The sequence below is a fragment of the Anser anser genome, assembly GCF_964211835.1.
Source record: "Anser anser genome assembly, chromosome: 4".
Taxonomy (NCBI): domain Eukaryota; kingdom Metazoa; phylum Chordata; class Aves; order Anseriformes; family Anatidae; genus Anser; species Anser anser.
The window spans coordinates 68,797,489-68,814,717 of NC_139724.1; the positions used below are offsets into that span (position 1 = coordinate 68,797,489).

Genomic DNA, 17,229 nt, shown 5'->3' on the forward strand with positions numbered 1-17,229 from the left:
TGTCCAGTCTCTGCTATGTGGAATTTTGAAGAACTGCCTTTCTTTTCTCCTGTAGGCACATCCCCTAGCCTTTCAGCAGAAATATTTGTAACTATGATAATAAAGCAATACATGAAATTACAAGGCAACTTTAAAACAGTCCTTTTTGAAAACTGTTGGGGTACGTATTGGTTTTCTTCCTATACTAGAATGGCTTACCCACGTTTTCTGTCTGTTCTACCTAAGGAAAGTGTTCCTTCTGTTATGATCATATATACTCCAGTGATTCATTCTTCAAATTCATTTCAGTGCATTTTTTTGGTGGTGGTGGTGGTAGTCGATTTTTTTGTGTAGCACGTAATAATGTCATCTTCAGTAGGTTTGTTGGCACAACTGCTATCATTTTGCTAACCAATGCAAAAATCACATTGCCCATATGTTGTTACCATGTTATTAAACTTTGCTAAGCCAATATTAGAAAACATTATTTGCTCTTTATGAGCCAAGTAGTATGACTTGGTATAGGGTTGAACATTTCTATTAGAAACAGTAAGAATTTACTTATATCACAACCTCTACACGACAGATAGCTTATGGATCTAATCTGACCACTACAAATCTATATCATAGAACGATCTGGGTTGGAAGGGACCTTAAAGATCATCTAGTTCCCACCCCCCTGCCATGGGCAAGGACACCTCCCACCAGACCAGGCTGCCCAAAGCCCCATCCAACGTGGTCTTGAGCACTGCCAGGGACAGGGCAACCACAGCTTCTCTGGGCAACCTGTTCTAGCGCCTCACCACCCTCTGAGTGAAGAATTTCCTCCTAACATCTAATGTAAATCTCCCCTATTTTAGTTTAAAGCCACCCCCCTTGACCTATCACTGCACCCCCTGACAAAGAGTCCCTCCCCAGCTTTCCTGCAGCCCCTTTTAGGTACTGGAACGCCGCTGTAAGGTTTCCCCAGGGCCTTCTCATCTCCAGGCCTAGCAACCCCAACTTCCTCGGCCTGTCTTTATACAAGAGGTGCTCCAGCCTCTTGATCCCCCTTGTGGCCCTCCTCTGGACTTGTTCTAATGCATCCAAGTCCTTCTTGTGCTGGGGGCCCCAGAGCTGAACACAGGGCTCCAGGTGGGGTCTCACAAGAGCAGAGCAGAGGGGGACAATCCCCTCCCTCACCCTGCTGGCCATGCTGCTTTTGATGCAGCCCAGGACACAGTTGGCTTTCTGGACTGCAAGTGCACATTGCTGGCTCGTGTTGAGCTTCTCATCAACCAACACCCCCAGGTCCTTCACCTCAGGGCTGCTCTCAGTCCATTCTCTGCCCAGCCTGTATTTCTGCTATCAGATATCATCAGCCCACTTGACAGTATTTCCACAGGTATCATGAAGTATTGAGTGTATCGGGCATCTTCCCCAAACTAATTCCCCTCGTATGCGTTGTCATGAATCATGGAAGAATGTAAGCAGTTTGTGTAATTTTGGTAGAACACATTTCATCCTTTTAATTTCCATACTCGCAGTTTTAAGTGGCTCTGTGAGAAGGAGTTGGTAGGAAAGGCCCTACAAGTACTGAGCATCTATTTTCACTCCTCCTATCTACTGGCAGTGAGCTGCTGTCAAACCTCCAGACATCCCATCTGAATGATTGCTATCCAGCTGACACTCACCCATTCCTTCTCTGTCCCATGCAATTACTTTAGTATCAGTAACTTTTAATCAAAGCAGAGTATTTTCTGCTTAGCCTTCTTCAATCCATGATCTTAAAAATATAACATTGATAAAAATTACAATCAATTTACAAAAATGCAAGTCAGTAATTGAGATTTTTTTTTAAGTAAATTTTTTACGACGTTACAGGAGGAAATGAACCACTTGGGAATCAAAGGAACCACTAGGAATCAGTCTGGGGCTGACACTGGAGCTACTCACTTCCCTCTGAGTATGGTGCAACTTAATCCACCCTCTCCCAGTCTTTTTGTGGTATCTGCCTCCCCAGGTGAATTCTACTTTCACCTTGTAGAAAATGAAGATGGAAAATGTTGTCTGCTAACATTTTAGAGGATTCTCTAGACTTTTTCCAGAAATAAATGGATGTATATGAGAAAGAAAAAGAAAGCGAGAGAGAGAAACAAAAAGAGGGAAAAAAATCTTCCACTTTTCCATTTTGGCCACATTCCCAGCAATCTGCTGAGTCTCTCTACAACTGGATCAAAAACAAAAACCCTGCAAATCCTACATTCCAAAAGGAGTAATTTTTTCCAGCTTTTGTTGTCAGATTCCTCCTCCTTCAAAACATTTCTTTCTCTCTCTCTTCAGATAAGCTATTGCTCCCAACAGAGGAAGAAGTAGTCATCAGCTGTAGTAATAATAAAAGCTGTTATCCAGCTCGACTGTATTTAGGGGAGGAGGTAGATTTGCCCATTTGTTCATTCTGATGGGTATGAACAGTCAATACTGTGGTTTATCAGTATCTTCGTTGGCTCTCTGACAGAAAAGCAATCCAGCAACATTTCTGTTTGGTACAGAAGAATGAGTTCTGCTGAGCTACGTTGTCTACATTCTAAGCATGTAGGAAAGATGCTCTCTTCTCTCGAGATTATTAATACCATTTCACTTACCAGTGCTTCTCTGGCAGGTACCTCCTTTCCCACTGCAGACCACAGTGTGTCTGTTTCACTTTAGTGCCTGATCCCAAGAAGTGCTAAGAGCTTAATTCCTGCTATTCTGAATTCAGATTTCAATCTTTACTCCTAGCACAATGCTGGAGATTCTTTTGTGATAGATGAGATGCAGAGTATCTCCAGTATAATTTGTTAAATAAGAGGTAAGTGGCAAAAGCAATCTGCACAATTGTTGTAGGGTGCATATATCTATTTCACCGTAATATCTCAAATCCAGCGTTGTACCCATTAAGTGACCTTCTTAAGCAAAGCCATCTACATGAAAATCTCTATTCTAAAATAGAAATTTCTATTCTAAAAAAATCATTTTCTAAAGGTCATCTATATAAGCCTTTACCAGCAAGAACAAAGTAAAAAGGAAGCTTGGTCTCTGCGTTATTTGGGGGTGAAGACTGTTGCCAATAAGTGTTTAGTATTGTTCTATTGCCATTATTTTGTGCAAGAAAAAAATAATCATCATCCTTCCCCTATGAACTGCTAATAAGGAACATCTTAAAACAGTGCATAAGCAGACCCAACAGCACTTTGGTAAGATGAAGGCTGTTAACTCCATGGCATACCTGGGGTCCTGGCCAAAACCAGAAAAGGGAAAACAAAACAAAAGCTCTGAGCCTGACACTCCCCTCACATATTTTATACTCTTTCCTCTGTCAGTTTGAACTGGAGAACATATTTTTCCTCCAATCTTTGGTTTGCGTGGTGCTTGTATGCGTTTGTCAGGACAGAAAACCAGTTCCAAAAATGACTGCACTTCATTGTCAAGGGCAGCAATGATCATGGATTTCTTCTATTTCAAAAAAAAATGTGTTTTAAAAGAAATCAGTGTTTTTAAAGATTTGTTTAAATCTGTGAAAATTCCAGAAAATAACAATACTTTACTGTAAAAGTTTCTGAGCCTTTTACAATAACTGTAGTAGAAATAATTGTCAAATCATTGTTCAGTGCATACAGTTACTTCATAAAGTGGTGACCCAAGTTACGGCAGATGCACCTCACTGCACATTTAAGTGTCACAGTCAGGACTTAAAGAAAAACAAGTGGAATTAAATCTTAAAAGAAGCACAAATGCAAGTTCTCTAATTCATACCAAAAGCCAATAGTACCCGTAATTAGGGGTCACCAAAGCATAAGAGACCTCACAAACACATCATTACTGAGATCACGATATCTACTTCCACTGACTTCCAGATTCTTCTGAGGTGTGAACTGTTCCTTTTATAGTTTTGACCGTGAGTGTGATGCCTAACTGCCCAGAGCTCCGAGATTAAAATGGAAAGACAAGTAGGAACAGCACCACAGAAGATGACAAATGCATCCTTCTCAACTGAGGATTTAGACAGCCTGGAGCTTTTTGGAAGGTGGGAGGAAGCATAAGATATTACAGCATCACACGTCAATAATATAGAAAATAGCAATAATAATAAAACCTTTGAAAAGACAAGTAAAAGGCGTGTAGCTACTAATAATCGTGTTGCTATGCTTTAAGAGAAAAATAAGGAAATAAACACATTACAAGATAAACATAAAATGTTTGAATCTCGTGGGGAAAGAAGGTAATGGCTCCAGCAGGAGGAAGTAGCTACAATAAAGTTATATATAATGATCTACTGTGGTTCCTTTATTTTAATACTGCTTTAGAAAAGCAAAAATTTAAAGCTAAAAATTTAAAAAAATTAAAAGCCAAAAAAAAAGAAAGTATTTGCTGTTACATCAATGTGACAGTGTAGGCTGCAGCTGCTGTATCCCAAGTCCCACTACAGGAGCTTACACCTTACAGGCCTTCTCTTCTACCCCTTCCAGAAGTAGTGTCTACAGTGAAGGAAGATGCACCAGCAAAATCCACGTTTGGGGCTGTGTACAGGATTTGGAAGACAGAGGCCATATTCCCAGCCCAGTTACAGGCTGCTCGTGACCTTGGTAAGTGAGGTCAAGCAAGACCACAAAGCAGGCCTGGGCTTCTCTAGGCTTCATCTCCCTGGTCTGCAGAGCACGATGGAAACAGAAATATGCACAGCAGCTCTACACCTACCTACGACTCTGCACTCACAGAAGGTTGCATTTGTTTAAGAAGCTCTGCAGGGACCTTGCATGAAATGCCTACTCCAAGATCATAGCACAGACATGCACATGCCCTCTCATAATAGCTATAGTGCAAAATAAAGCAGTTTCTACAGCACAGACTAACAGAGGTGAATTTCCTATCAGCTAATCAAAGCAACTCCCCACGTAAGCAATGCCCCACAGCCCCCCAAGGCAGGTGCCAGGTCTCCCTGTGTTGTGGAGGGAGAGGTTCTCAGCCACTCAGAGCTGTGGTCCTGCTACCTGACAGAGTCCCTAAGCTCTTTTGTGCATGGTGACCGCAGCATCCCTGTGTTTCAGCTTGGTACAGATATGCTGGGCAATTCAAAGTCTGATGCACACAGTTACTGTGGCAGCAGGAACTACATAAATACTACGTAGGGCCCCCACAGAGGGCTTTGGTGGATCTGCTCCTAATCCGGGACCATTGTCTCCAAGGAGGCTTTGGTATTTTTAAATGATTAACTAAAATAGGTGGCTGAGTGCCAGTACAGGACTGATGACAACAGACACATACAAACTGATGCTTTCTTTTATCCTCTATCGTGGCAAGTTAACTACCAAAGCTGCAGTCGAGCCTATGTTTCTACATACGTAAGAACTCCTAACACAGGTATGAGTTTAGGTGAACCAGAAATACATAAAAGTAATTCCTGTTGATAGACACATTCTGAGCTGCCAACAGTGATTTGAGTACAACACTAAGCAGTAAGAAGAGAAAGCCAGAGTCATTCCATGTTAATTCAAATTGCAAGATGATGAAGGTCAGGGGACAAAAAGCGAAGCAAAAATATAAGCAATACTTGTCAGATGGAAAAGGACAAAACCAGTTGGAAAAGAATTTTATTTTTCAGAAAATTTACAAACAGTGGTGGTGTAAAAAAAGACACCCTATAAAAAAAGTTGACAGTTTCTCAAACTACAGCATCAAATGAAGTTACAGAGCAACAAACTTACAGTATAATGCCATTCCTCAAATTAGTATCAGCTAAGTAGCTGAAAATTAAGTCTAATAATAAATCTCTACACCTTACTTAGAAATCCCACAACAATTCAACATTCTGAACTTAAAATATTCTTACAATACACACAGAATTCATCTCTGCATTAATCTATGGCACTGAAATCACCTAGGCAAAAATTACATAGCAAAGGCACACCTTGAGAAGTTTATAATGAGGAACATCTTGTGCACACTACAATAACATAAGATAGAAAGCAAATCACCCTGCATGCTTGCTTATTAATCCCCAATGTCTAATGTGAAATACAATATAGAAATTAAAGAAGCAATATTTAGTGGTTTTATTCATGCTGGTTCTATTCTTCATCCAGAGTCAAACAGAAAGGCTTCCTTCCCCTGTTTTGTTTAAACCCCGGCACACTCCCAGGGTATGTTCTCCCTGTGTTCCTCATCAACCTTGTCATTAGGGGAGCAGGTGGCTCTTAACCTAGTCAATCCCCGTCCCAAACGCCACCAGCCCTTCCACATGTGCACGTCTTCATCCTGCACCCTGTCTCCAGCTCTTCACATGCTGAACTCCCAACACAAAGACAACATCCCCAAATCTAACTTCCATTTGCCAAGGTTTACATACAGGGCAGAAAATAAACGCTTCCATGCATCATTACTGCTGTAGGCTTTCCTCTGTTCAGGCCACCCACTCACTTGGAATAGGAGGCATTAAAAAACCATCAACACAGTTTAATTAACAGCTTAAGTTGAAATTGCAAAGGCACTCCAAACACTGGCACACTAAAGCCTTTTGAACATCAGCTCGAATAAATGTGAAAACCTGATGTCTTCATTAATTCATAAATCAACTCCTTTTGGCCCTAACCGTATCTCAATTAAATGCCGTTCAGAGCATGAGAAATAAGAATTGTTTTTTAGTTACAGCAATGGATTTCTGCTTTCAATGCATTTGCCATAAGAAAAGCCAAACACAGTACCTATTAAATACTGCTAAAAATAACTTGACAATGTATCAAAAGGTTATTTTTTTCTTTCCAAAGTAAAAATAAATTCGTCAATCATTCAATTTAATATAAATTCTTTCCCAAATACTTTCAACTGGGTAAGGGAAAAAAAATGTGCATATGATGCTAAAACAAGAGTTAGTAGAAGTGTTGCACCAGCGTTTCTCTGTCACTAAATTTGCTTACTGATTATTCCTGAGATTCTTGCCAACTGATATTAGTAGGGCTAGCAGAGTCACTGTGAAACCTGACAGCCCTTCACAATAATATATATCTTTTTATACATATACACACATTTAAACATATATATATACACACACACAAATAAAAGATGTGGGTTTGTATGTCATGGGGGTGACCAGGCAGTTAAAGAAGGAGTGGCACAATTTAGTCTTGAATAGCACTGAAGCCGTATAACAGAATGCTTACTTTCAACTGCCTGTCTGCCACAGATGTCCAGGGAAAGCATCGGTAAGATCATCTCTAAACTGACAATTCCGAGCACCCATAAAGATTTAGACCATATGAGCTAACCCCAGCCCAAAAGGTTCTTTCCTTGCTGCACCCCAACAAAGCCAAGCTGGAGGCTGACCACCAGGGAGCACCTCACTGCCCGCACTGCAGAAAGAGCAGAAGTGGGAGGCTGAGTCTCAGGCCCTTGCATCAAGCCAAGCTTTCAAAATTAGGCTAGAGGGCTCGCAGACGGCTGGCTTGGATGGCCTCTGAAGAACACTGATCCTAAAAAGCAGCACAGACACAACCTCTACCTCCTACACCAGCATTCCCCTTCCTCCCAAATGCCACAAGTACACCACAAAGAAATGTCCAAGGTGCTCACGCACTGCTGTTACAGAACCACACAAGCACCTCAGGCACAAAGGATGATCTAGTTCTCAGATGCGAAGGCAGCCAATGATGCAAATACATGAAACATCACATGAGAAGAAAACAGCCCCTAAAGTTTAAAATCTTTCAATTTCTTTCTTAACTCACTCGACATTCAAGTCCTTCTCACAGCAGTGATTTACGTAATCCCACATGCTGAACTAAGAAGTACACACTTCAACAGCAGTACTTAATTCCTCATACAGAGGTCTCCCTTGCTGAATCCTTACTTCACACATTCCTAATTTGAGCACTCCCTCTGACTTTACCAGCATTTCAAGAGCTCACCAACACAGCTTTACCTTCTTCTTGTTTATCAGAAAAGAAAAAAAGTATTCTCCAGAATGGATAAAAAACAGAAATATTTTCTTCATGCAATGTATAAAGCTTACTGCCATAAAAAGTCAAGAATTTAACGGTTCAGAAAACTTTTGGGAACAAAGTCATAGTAACAGATAGTGATAGAGATAAAAATGTGTTTAGGAAGGTACATGAATCTCCATGCTTCAGGTTTTAAGTTTTTCTGTGACTGCTGATCAAAAATAACTTTCCCTGCAAGTATACTGCTTCTGTATACCTCCTCAAAGTATCTGTCAGAGGCCAGTTATAAATACCATACTGGATTCAGTGATCTGTTATGGAGTGCCGCGCTAACTGTGCTATCTTCTCTTTCCCCAGTAAGAAGCTTCACTAATCTGGCTTCTTCTTGTGCAAGACTTGCTCACAAACTGCATTAATAAAGAGAAATATTAACAACATAAAAATATGCACTATGGCCACCCTAAAGAGCAGCACATGCTATTTGGCCTCCCTTCGTTCTTCTTTTGAAGTGCCAGCAGCAAGACATATCAATGACCTCCATACTAAATTATTGTTATTATATGACAAATTCAGCCCTCTCATGTGCCTGTAAAGCTTCCATCTCTGTCACCACAAGCCACTCACATACTCTCAAAGACAAAACTGGCCAATTTAAAAGCAATGATTGATGGCCTATATTATTCAGTGTTTTCTTGATCAGGCACAGATTTTGAGGAACTTGTGTACTAAGCCTCTCAACTCGAGCATAAACGACAAAAGTAAATACCTATTACAATTATAAAGGAAATAATAATATTTATGACTTGCAAGTTAAGCCATTTTAAATTAATCATGCTCTATTATTAAGTAAGGCTTGTTAGCATCTGCTCAGTGTTAGGTATTTACCTTCAGTCCACCACAGATTGGACAAGCGGAAAAAAGAGCTCTTGTCATCCCAAGGTGGGGGCTACAAGTGTCATAGGGGTCAGCTGAGACTCCACTAGGTGGTGCCAACTCACTACTTTTGGAGTCTGACACCTGTCCTTGTGGCTTTGTATCTGACCACCTCGAAACAAAATCCACATGTGTCTCATCAGTTGAGTCCTTGGTGCTTTCTGGGAGTAAGGATGAAGGCCACCCTCGGTCCTGGCTGTGCTCAGGCGCCCTCTGTGCTTCTAGGCGTGGTAGTAGCAGTTTCGGGTCACTAGCACCATGAGGCGGCAGGGTCTGGTCCTTGGGTAGCGTGGAATCTGCACTCTTCGGTTGCACATCTTTAGCAGCTGCCTGTAACAAACTCCTGGGTGTGTCATAAATATGTCTGAGAGAGCTGGGAATCTGATACTCTGATCCCGCACCTCTCTGGGGCTCACTGTGAGGACAAGTACATAAATTCTGATCTGAAGGAAAGTTCAATGGCAGGCTTAGCAACGATCCAAACTCATCACCGTGGCAAATGTCCAAGCTCCCAGCGTAGGAAGAGAAGCTTCCAGAGTAAGAGGAGTGACTACCAGTAGCAATTCCGCTGTCAGAAGAACTCTGACGACCTATTTCCTGTAGCTGTCTGGATCGGAGGGGCTTTGGAGGTGGTTTTGTGATGCCACGTGCCCCTTCTGGAAGGGTCTTTTCTTCCCCAAGATGAATGCCCTTTGCAGCTGCCAGTCCATGACTCTCTTGCGAGGTGCTGGCTGAAGACTGTTCAGGCCAAATTGTCAATCTGCTCCCCACACTAACATCCGAGTGGCTGGTATCCGAAGACGAGCTTGAAAGACTCCTATCGTCTCCTAGAAAAGAAGAAAACAGATCAACCCATGTTTAAAATACAATGGAGGGACTTAAAGCAGAATGAGTATGTACAGAAAAGACCCTAAAATTCTGTCTGCTTTGTAAGGGTAAGTTCTGTCAGAACGCCAGAATTCCTGAAATAATTCCTATCCCCACTGGAAAAATAAAATGCAATAGTATGTTAGCTCACCGTAACCCTAGCACGTTGTGGAATACACTGCATTCGGGGCTAAATTTTTAGAGTTGATGCACCCAGTTCTCCCCTTTTCAAACATATTTTACTCCTGTACAGTTAATTGGCTTTATTTTAAACACTCCTCTTACCGCACAAGCAATAGTCGCAAAGGCCCATATTCTCAGAATAGCAGAGGATGTTTTGAAAAAAAAACTAGTCACTGTATCCCAAAAGTATATAAGAGATTTCAGTATTTCTATTTTATCTGAATCAACCAAATGGTTACTTGTACTTTTCTTTTCCCTCCACTTAAATCTTCTCTGAATGACAAAGTGAATGTTAGAGACAGCAAGAATAAAATCAAACTTAAGACTGTCCTGTCCACTGATGTCTCCTACACTGTACTTCTCTGTAACATCCATACTAAAAGGCAATAATATATCACAGCCACAAACAAAAATGACAATACTGCCATTATGACAAGGCTTACAAATCTACATAGTAAAAGATCTCCCGTGATTAATTTATGTATACATTGCAAGATTTTTTTTGCTCAACGATACTTGCAAGAACACAATTACAGCTATCTACAGCTATCCAAGACAGAAGATGGAAGAAAAAAAAAAAACATTGGCATAAAAGGGCACGAGGACATTTTCAAACATACACAAAACACCACCCCTCTCCTGCAGCAACTCCACAAAGTTATTTTCTTCATTCTTAATAAAACCTATTTTATTAAGACACATACAACACAAGCAGACATCAGGATCACTTTGTAGGTACTAATTTTAATTAATTAATTTTAAATCTTGGGCAAAAAGTTACCAGATGGGGATGATATGTGAGGGGTCCACCACAAAACACAGCGTGAGCTTCAGGTGCTGCTAAACTGTTTCTATTCTTAGTTTAGGGGGAAGTGTTTAGAATAATTTTCATACTCTGCATGGAGTAATTCTTGTTAATACTATCTAATACTTGCTAATACTATCACAAAATAATAACATTTATTCCATGAAATCTAATCTTTCTTTTCCCACAGTGCCCATTGCTTGACAATAGCTTGTGACCCCTACACAAGTGTAACTCCTGAGGTGAAATTATGCTGCCACCTAGACAGAAGGCATGAATTACAAAAAAACTTTGGTGTAGTTCTCAGCAATATGCCCAGTACCTGAAGAAAAATACCTGCTAAATAAAACAGTTAATCTTCTGACAAAAAAAAAATACATTCTTAATTGAAAAAAAATATATATATTTTATTTGAAATCACTTCTCCTAGTCTAATGTTTTAGGTACTTTAGAACTTTGGAAGGGAAGCTCTCCCACAGACTTGCAGAAACTACAACACAGAGCTCCAAGGCAGTGGCAGAACCTAGATGTACAGATTCAGGCAAATGCCCTCCCATGATCTTGTTATTATAATATCCCACAAACACAAATGCTTAATTTTCCAGTGCAAAACTCGAAGAACAGTATATGAAAAAGCTTACTTTGATTCCTCATTCTCTGAGGATTATAACATTATTAGGAAAATGGTGGCAAAAATTCAAGTAAATCTCAAGCAGAGGATGTACATGAAGTTTGGCCACATGTTACCTAACCAGAGTGACTGGGTTGAAAAAAACATGCATGCTTCACTATCCAGTTTCATTTGTTGTATATCAATCTAGTAGATATATTCAAAGAAGCATTAGTGGTATTCAGTCACAAACCACTTTATTCAGCAGTGACTAAAAATCAAGACTAAAGTAGCCATAGACAGATAGAGAAGCAAATAACTAAGCTCTTGAGGTCCTTCACCAGCCATTTTTAGGCTTGTAGACTTTAGAGTCAAGAGCAAAGCAGATGTTTTGAGAATCTAACTTTTGTTATTAAGCAATTCAAATGGTAGTTCGGGTCACAGGCTCTTTTAACAAATCTAGTGTTAGACACCAATTCTTCTTTGATAAATAAATAACTCCAGAAAGGCCATGCACAGATACCACCAGAAAAATAACACAGAACTAAAGCGCAGGAGTCTTCAGATTTACTACAAATATCTGCTGTAAGCCTGCTGCATGCACTACACAAGTCAGTTCATCTCACAGGCTGACATGAGTCAAGTACTTAATCAGATACCAAACTTGTCACAGGCAGTTCATTTGAAGTTACACATGAAGAGTTTCAGCAGGATTCAGCATACTAAAAGATTCTCTTATATTAATACTGTTTGATCCAAAACTCACTCTGCAACAGCAGCTCAAATGAAACATCTTGACCATCGCTCTATTATTTTTCTTTTAAGCTCACCATCTTATAATTATATACACATGGTCATTCCTAAAGCCCAGAAAGGAAGGGAACACCATTTATCTTTATTTAATTAAAGACACTTCTCACCTCCACTGCCCTGGCGACTTGTATGGGACAGCAAGCTCAAGCGCTTCTCTAATTGCAAAGCTTCATGAGCCAATCTTTCTTCTGAATAGGCTGGATTTGTACTTGGATCTTTAAAAGGAACATACAATAAATAAATAAAAAGAAGATGACACAGGAAAATATATAAATAAAAATTTAAAAAGCATTCTTATGTTAGACACTCTATTCTTGTGTTACAGGAGATGGAAAATGCTGATTGGAAAATATATGGGACAATCTGCCTTCAAACACATCCTGAAGAAATGCTACATAACCAGTCATAATTTTAAATGTCAAAGACTTTTGGAGATTATACCCAATGTCAGTAAGATTTGCCACCAAGGACAGAACCCAGAAGAGAACTGTACTGGAGGAAATAGCTACATAATAATTAGCATCCAGCAGGTCTATAGGAGTTAAAAGCTAATACACAACATATAAAACGTGTCCTGGTTTCACCAAACTCACCAGGTATTTTATCATCAAGATAGAACAGAATTTGTCATCCTACAAATTTATAAATCTACTTAATAAAGCTACAATCATAGTGCTTAAACTATTTGATACCCTTACAACTGATGCAGATCACGTATTTGCAAAGACATTGCTTTAAAGTTTGATGTTCAGAACATCACTGAGTTCAGAAGTCAGAGGAGAAGCAGTGTGGTGAGTGTGTTCCTGTTCAATACAAGGTAAAACAGAACGATAAAAAACAATACTAAAATATGCTACAGGGACTTTCTCCATGCATTTTAGCGAATTTGCCATTCCAGCTAAAATTGCTTCGCTGCAGAACACTCTTTCCGTTCCAACAGAAAAACCAGAAGTTACACAGAATGTGGGAGAACTTTCATCAGAAAAACAGACCAGTTTCCTCTAAACCACTTGGTTTGCAACTAGGCATAGCAACAAAACCAGATGTCAAAAGTAATCATAACCATCATCCCAAGAGAAATCTTGCAGATTTCTTCGAACAGCACTAACAATTGTGTCATGTTCAGCAGTTGCAAAGGATATGGTCTGCTAACTTGCTCATCATCAGAAGTTTCAGAAGCCCTCAATTATCCAGGGAAAGGAATTAATGACAGATAAAGCAGATTAGCTTCCTCACAGCTGTGGCTCTTGTATATTTGATCAACTTTGAAATAACAGCACACCACAAAAACATTTAATCACTGAATCATTTAATAAGAAGGGGAAAAGGAAGAAAATGGCTACACATTGCTATGGTTGAGTTAGTAAAAGAAAAAAAAATAGTTGAAATGATGAAAGGACGGTTTCCTTTTCAGCCCAGGTCCTTCCATTTCTAAAGACTTGGGTTTGATGTCGTCAACATAGAAGTCAAAGCAAGCTCATAGTCAGGGGAAGTGGCTTTTCCAGATGAGCTGAAGCTACATACAAGTCCCTATATCACTAATTCTTTCTCTTCCCTGGCCTTATTCACACTTTCTGACCTGTCCTGGACAGATGGGACTGCATCACAGGAGCAAAAGTGACAATGCTGAACTTTCTTCTCCACATAGAGGGGTTTTCCGTATTTAGCTATCTGGATAAGATTAGCAGAACAAGCCAGGCATACACACAGTCCTGCTATAACAGCATATGTTGGAAATCAAAGATGTTCTAACAGGGACAGGACAACAAGGCCTGTGATAGCCTGTGACAAACAGAGTCTGCGACCCCTGTGTCTCCAAGCTGAAACAGCACTTGATGTCAGTGTCTGGCACCTTCCAAACCTACCTTTCAGAACAGAAAAGAGGACTGTTTGATATGGATTTTTTAATTATTATTTTGTTAGGTCTCCATTCCTATTTCCCCTGCAATACAACTCACATTAAGTACCGACTAGTTCAAACCTGCTCGAGTCACTGCTTACTCAAATGAAACCCCCAGTGCTTCCATATGGATCTCTGCCAAAGGCAGATCCGAGATTTGGCCACCAGCACCTATGGTGCAACTCAGACAGGTCTATGCAAGGATCTCCTCGGTGGCAAAATGCGTCACAGGCTGCTGCTTGAATCTGTTTTCAGATGTCCTCGGCTCCAGTTACTCTACTGTATGTAGCTAAATGCTCTCATGTCTAAAAAGGTTCAAAAAGGTTTCACGAGCACTTGGAATGGAAAGTTAGCATAACAGACCCGCAAATTAGTCAAACCAGGATGCAACAGACAGCAATCCTTGCAACAACAAAGAACTATCAGTAGGAAAGATCTTTCCCCTTTCCTCACAAATTTGACTGCTTGATGCATACTGATTTTCAGAATGTTACTAGAGCACATACACAGCTATAAGCTTTTTAATAACTGTTATCCCTCTTGCAGAAGGAAAAGGCATTCGAACTAAAATTAAAAAATAAAAAATAAAAATCACAAACTGGCCAAGAAATTGCTCCTGCAAAAATGGCCTTGAATAAAATACAAGATGGGGAGGTAGAAGGGAATTAGAAGTAAATCATTAAGTTCCACATTTCAGATGCTCAATTGCTTCTTGAAACCAACTTCCTAATCAGCTAATACACACCTACAGACACAGATCCCCTGTGTATAAGACCCTCCTTGCCACATCGCTCGTGAGATAGAAACTGCTATCTGAAAACTGGGTTCATAGTTATGTGCTCTGACCTCTCATTACCCAGTCTTGGGGAAAAAGGATTACAAGAACCCTTTTTCAGCAAGCACTAGAAGACACCTAGAGAAACAACTCAAAAGCCTACAATGTGTACGTAGACCTAAACTCTTAGGCAGATGTTATTAACATTAGTTTGTCAGTTTTACTGCAGTCTTTGTTTCACATTTAACCATGAAGTTCTCTGCTAATAAGCAAGACTTCTATAGAAAACACACAAAATACCATTTCCCAGGAGTGCATTCTTATACCAGAATTTTTTATTATAGACTACCAATCAGTCATCAGGAGGTTTTACTAAAAGATAAGGTCTGAAGTCACTGGCAGCCACCCAGAATAACCTATGCTCTGCTGTTGTATCAACCTATAAATAAGGTTAAGAAGAAAAGAAAAAAAAAAGTAGAAAGTTTTTTTTTTCCTCAACAGTTGTACCTCAAAGCTTCTAAGTAACTGTGGAATAATTTGCCATATTACTAACTCAGGAGGACAGCAGCAGCATGACCGGTACTGAGGCAGCTGTCCAAGGAAGTTCAGGCAGCTTCTGCCCACACAACATCCTACAGTAGTTCCAACGACTCAGGGCAATTTGGTACCTTCATTTCCCAAACTCTAGACAAATGCATCCTATAGTGTGATTTACTCCCATGGAATTTAAGCAGTTAGATTCACTTAAGTCCTTCAATTAAGAAAGCGCTTTTATCATTTCCCAACCAGAAATGGTTTCCTTGCTATAAAGAAAAATCTGTTTGAGGCAGTCACTGAAATTTTCGTAAACCCTGCTTTGGGGCAAAGAGGAAAGGATTACATCAAATTTGGCTGGACTAAAAATGTCTCTGATGGAGACTTTATTTTTATATTACGTTGGTGGTTATTCATTAGAGCCACATCAGCTGCTCATCGTGGGAGATTTTGAATACTTTGGTAATACACAAATAAATTGTCATTGTAATTCAAAGCTCCAAGGTTGTTTGGTAAGCACCTGTCAGGAAGAATGCATCATATCATGTTAAGTCAGCAGCTACCTAAGATATTTTTGATTATATGCATCCTTAAAATGCAACTGGTTAATTACTTTGCTAAACAAAGTTAGATAAATTAGGCTGAACATCTGTCCTTTCTTCCTTTGTAACTGCAGTCACATTTGCAAATCAGGCCTGGCCCCTCACCTTCATGCTAACATCTCCACACCCTGTAAGATGTCTGGAGGAATGCAAAGATGTCCTAAAAGTTTGAGGAGGATCCACTTGGTACAGATAGTGCAGAAGGCAGCCACAGAGCTGTCTTGCAATGGTCAAAGGTGTATCAAGCTTCGACAAAATGAAAGAGCATCAGATAGATCCTCAGCAAGCAGCACTGCACATTCTCCAGTCAGTCACAAAGCAGCCTGAAAAAGCTTCCAAAATTAAAAGAGAGCATCAAGACTATCGACATTACACTTGGAGTCTCTCCAGCCTGCAAGACTAGGCTGTCCCTGAGCCTTAGCCAGGTTTACAGGGTACAGATCTGCCCCATGCAGCAACGAAGGATATTACCAATAGATTGTTGGCCCTTTGCTATGTTCACCTTTGGAATTCAAGATGAATCTTGTTAGTGAAAAGAAGGAATTCACCACACACCTGATAAGCAAACAGTTCTCAGATAACATGCATGTAAATTCAGTATAGATTACAAACCATGCCATCACTGATTCAGTACTTTGTCAATACCTAGATTTCTGTCAAGACAAGAACAAAAAATTCTCTGGCCTGGTTTACTAAATATCCTCTCAAGGGAAAAAAAAAAAAAAAAAAGACTGTGCATGTAGCCAATTACAGCAATTATATCAGCTAGCAGCTGGGGAAAAATAAGCCATCCAAAGACCTCCTGTCACTCAATTAAGTCCTTTATTAAAATATTACACTGCCTAAAAACATCTACAGATACATACACTACCTTTGGATACCCGCTCAATGTCATGTCTTAAAATGTGAGACCTGGTTATGCAGCCTTTAACAAATCAACTGCGTTTTGGTACGCAGCTTCTAAATTGATGGGCTCCCAAAATAAGCACTATACAGTGGTAAACTGTAAAAGAGCTAACGTTCTTTTCATTTTCTATTTTATTTCGTAAGTGCACATAATGGAATTATTTTTATCATTATAATATTCACATTCATTTGCTATCCATTTCAAAAAGAAAATCACAGAGCAGTTCAGGTTGGGAGGGATAACAGGAGTTCTCCAGTCCAACCTGCTGCTCAAAGCAGGGTCAGTTATGAGAGGTCAGACCAGATTTTGCTACCTGCTATAGGGTCAGTCAAGTTTATGAGTTCCACTCTACAGTATTTTCACTTATAT

The 17,229-nt window shown here is 39.9% G+C and overlaps 1 protein-coding gene across 3 annotated transcripts in view; it reads right to left on the bottom strand.

The window, feature by feature from the left end:
* The window catches only part of DOK7 (docking protein 7), a 68,263-nt gene that overhangs the window by 31,163 nt on the left and 19,871 nt on the right, over positions 1–17,229 (bottom strand). For all 3 annotated transcript variants that reach the window (XM_083832749.1, XM_083832748.1, XM_083832750.1), the window contains exons 6-7: positions 12,250–12,357; positions 8,817–9,691 (exon numbers count right to left, since the gene is read on the bottom strand). In XM_083832749.1, coding sequence (XP_083688875.1) covers positions 8,817–9,691; positions 12,250–12,357 — 983 coding nt within the window. The remainder of the gene's footprint in view (positions 1–8,816; positions 9,692–12,249; positions 12,358–17,229) is intronic.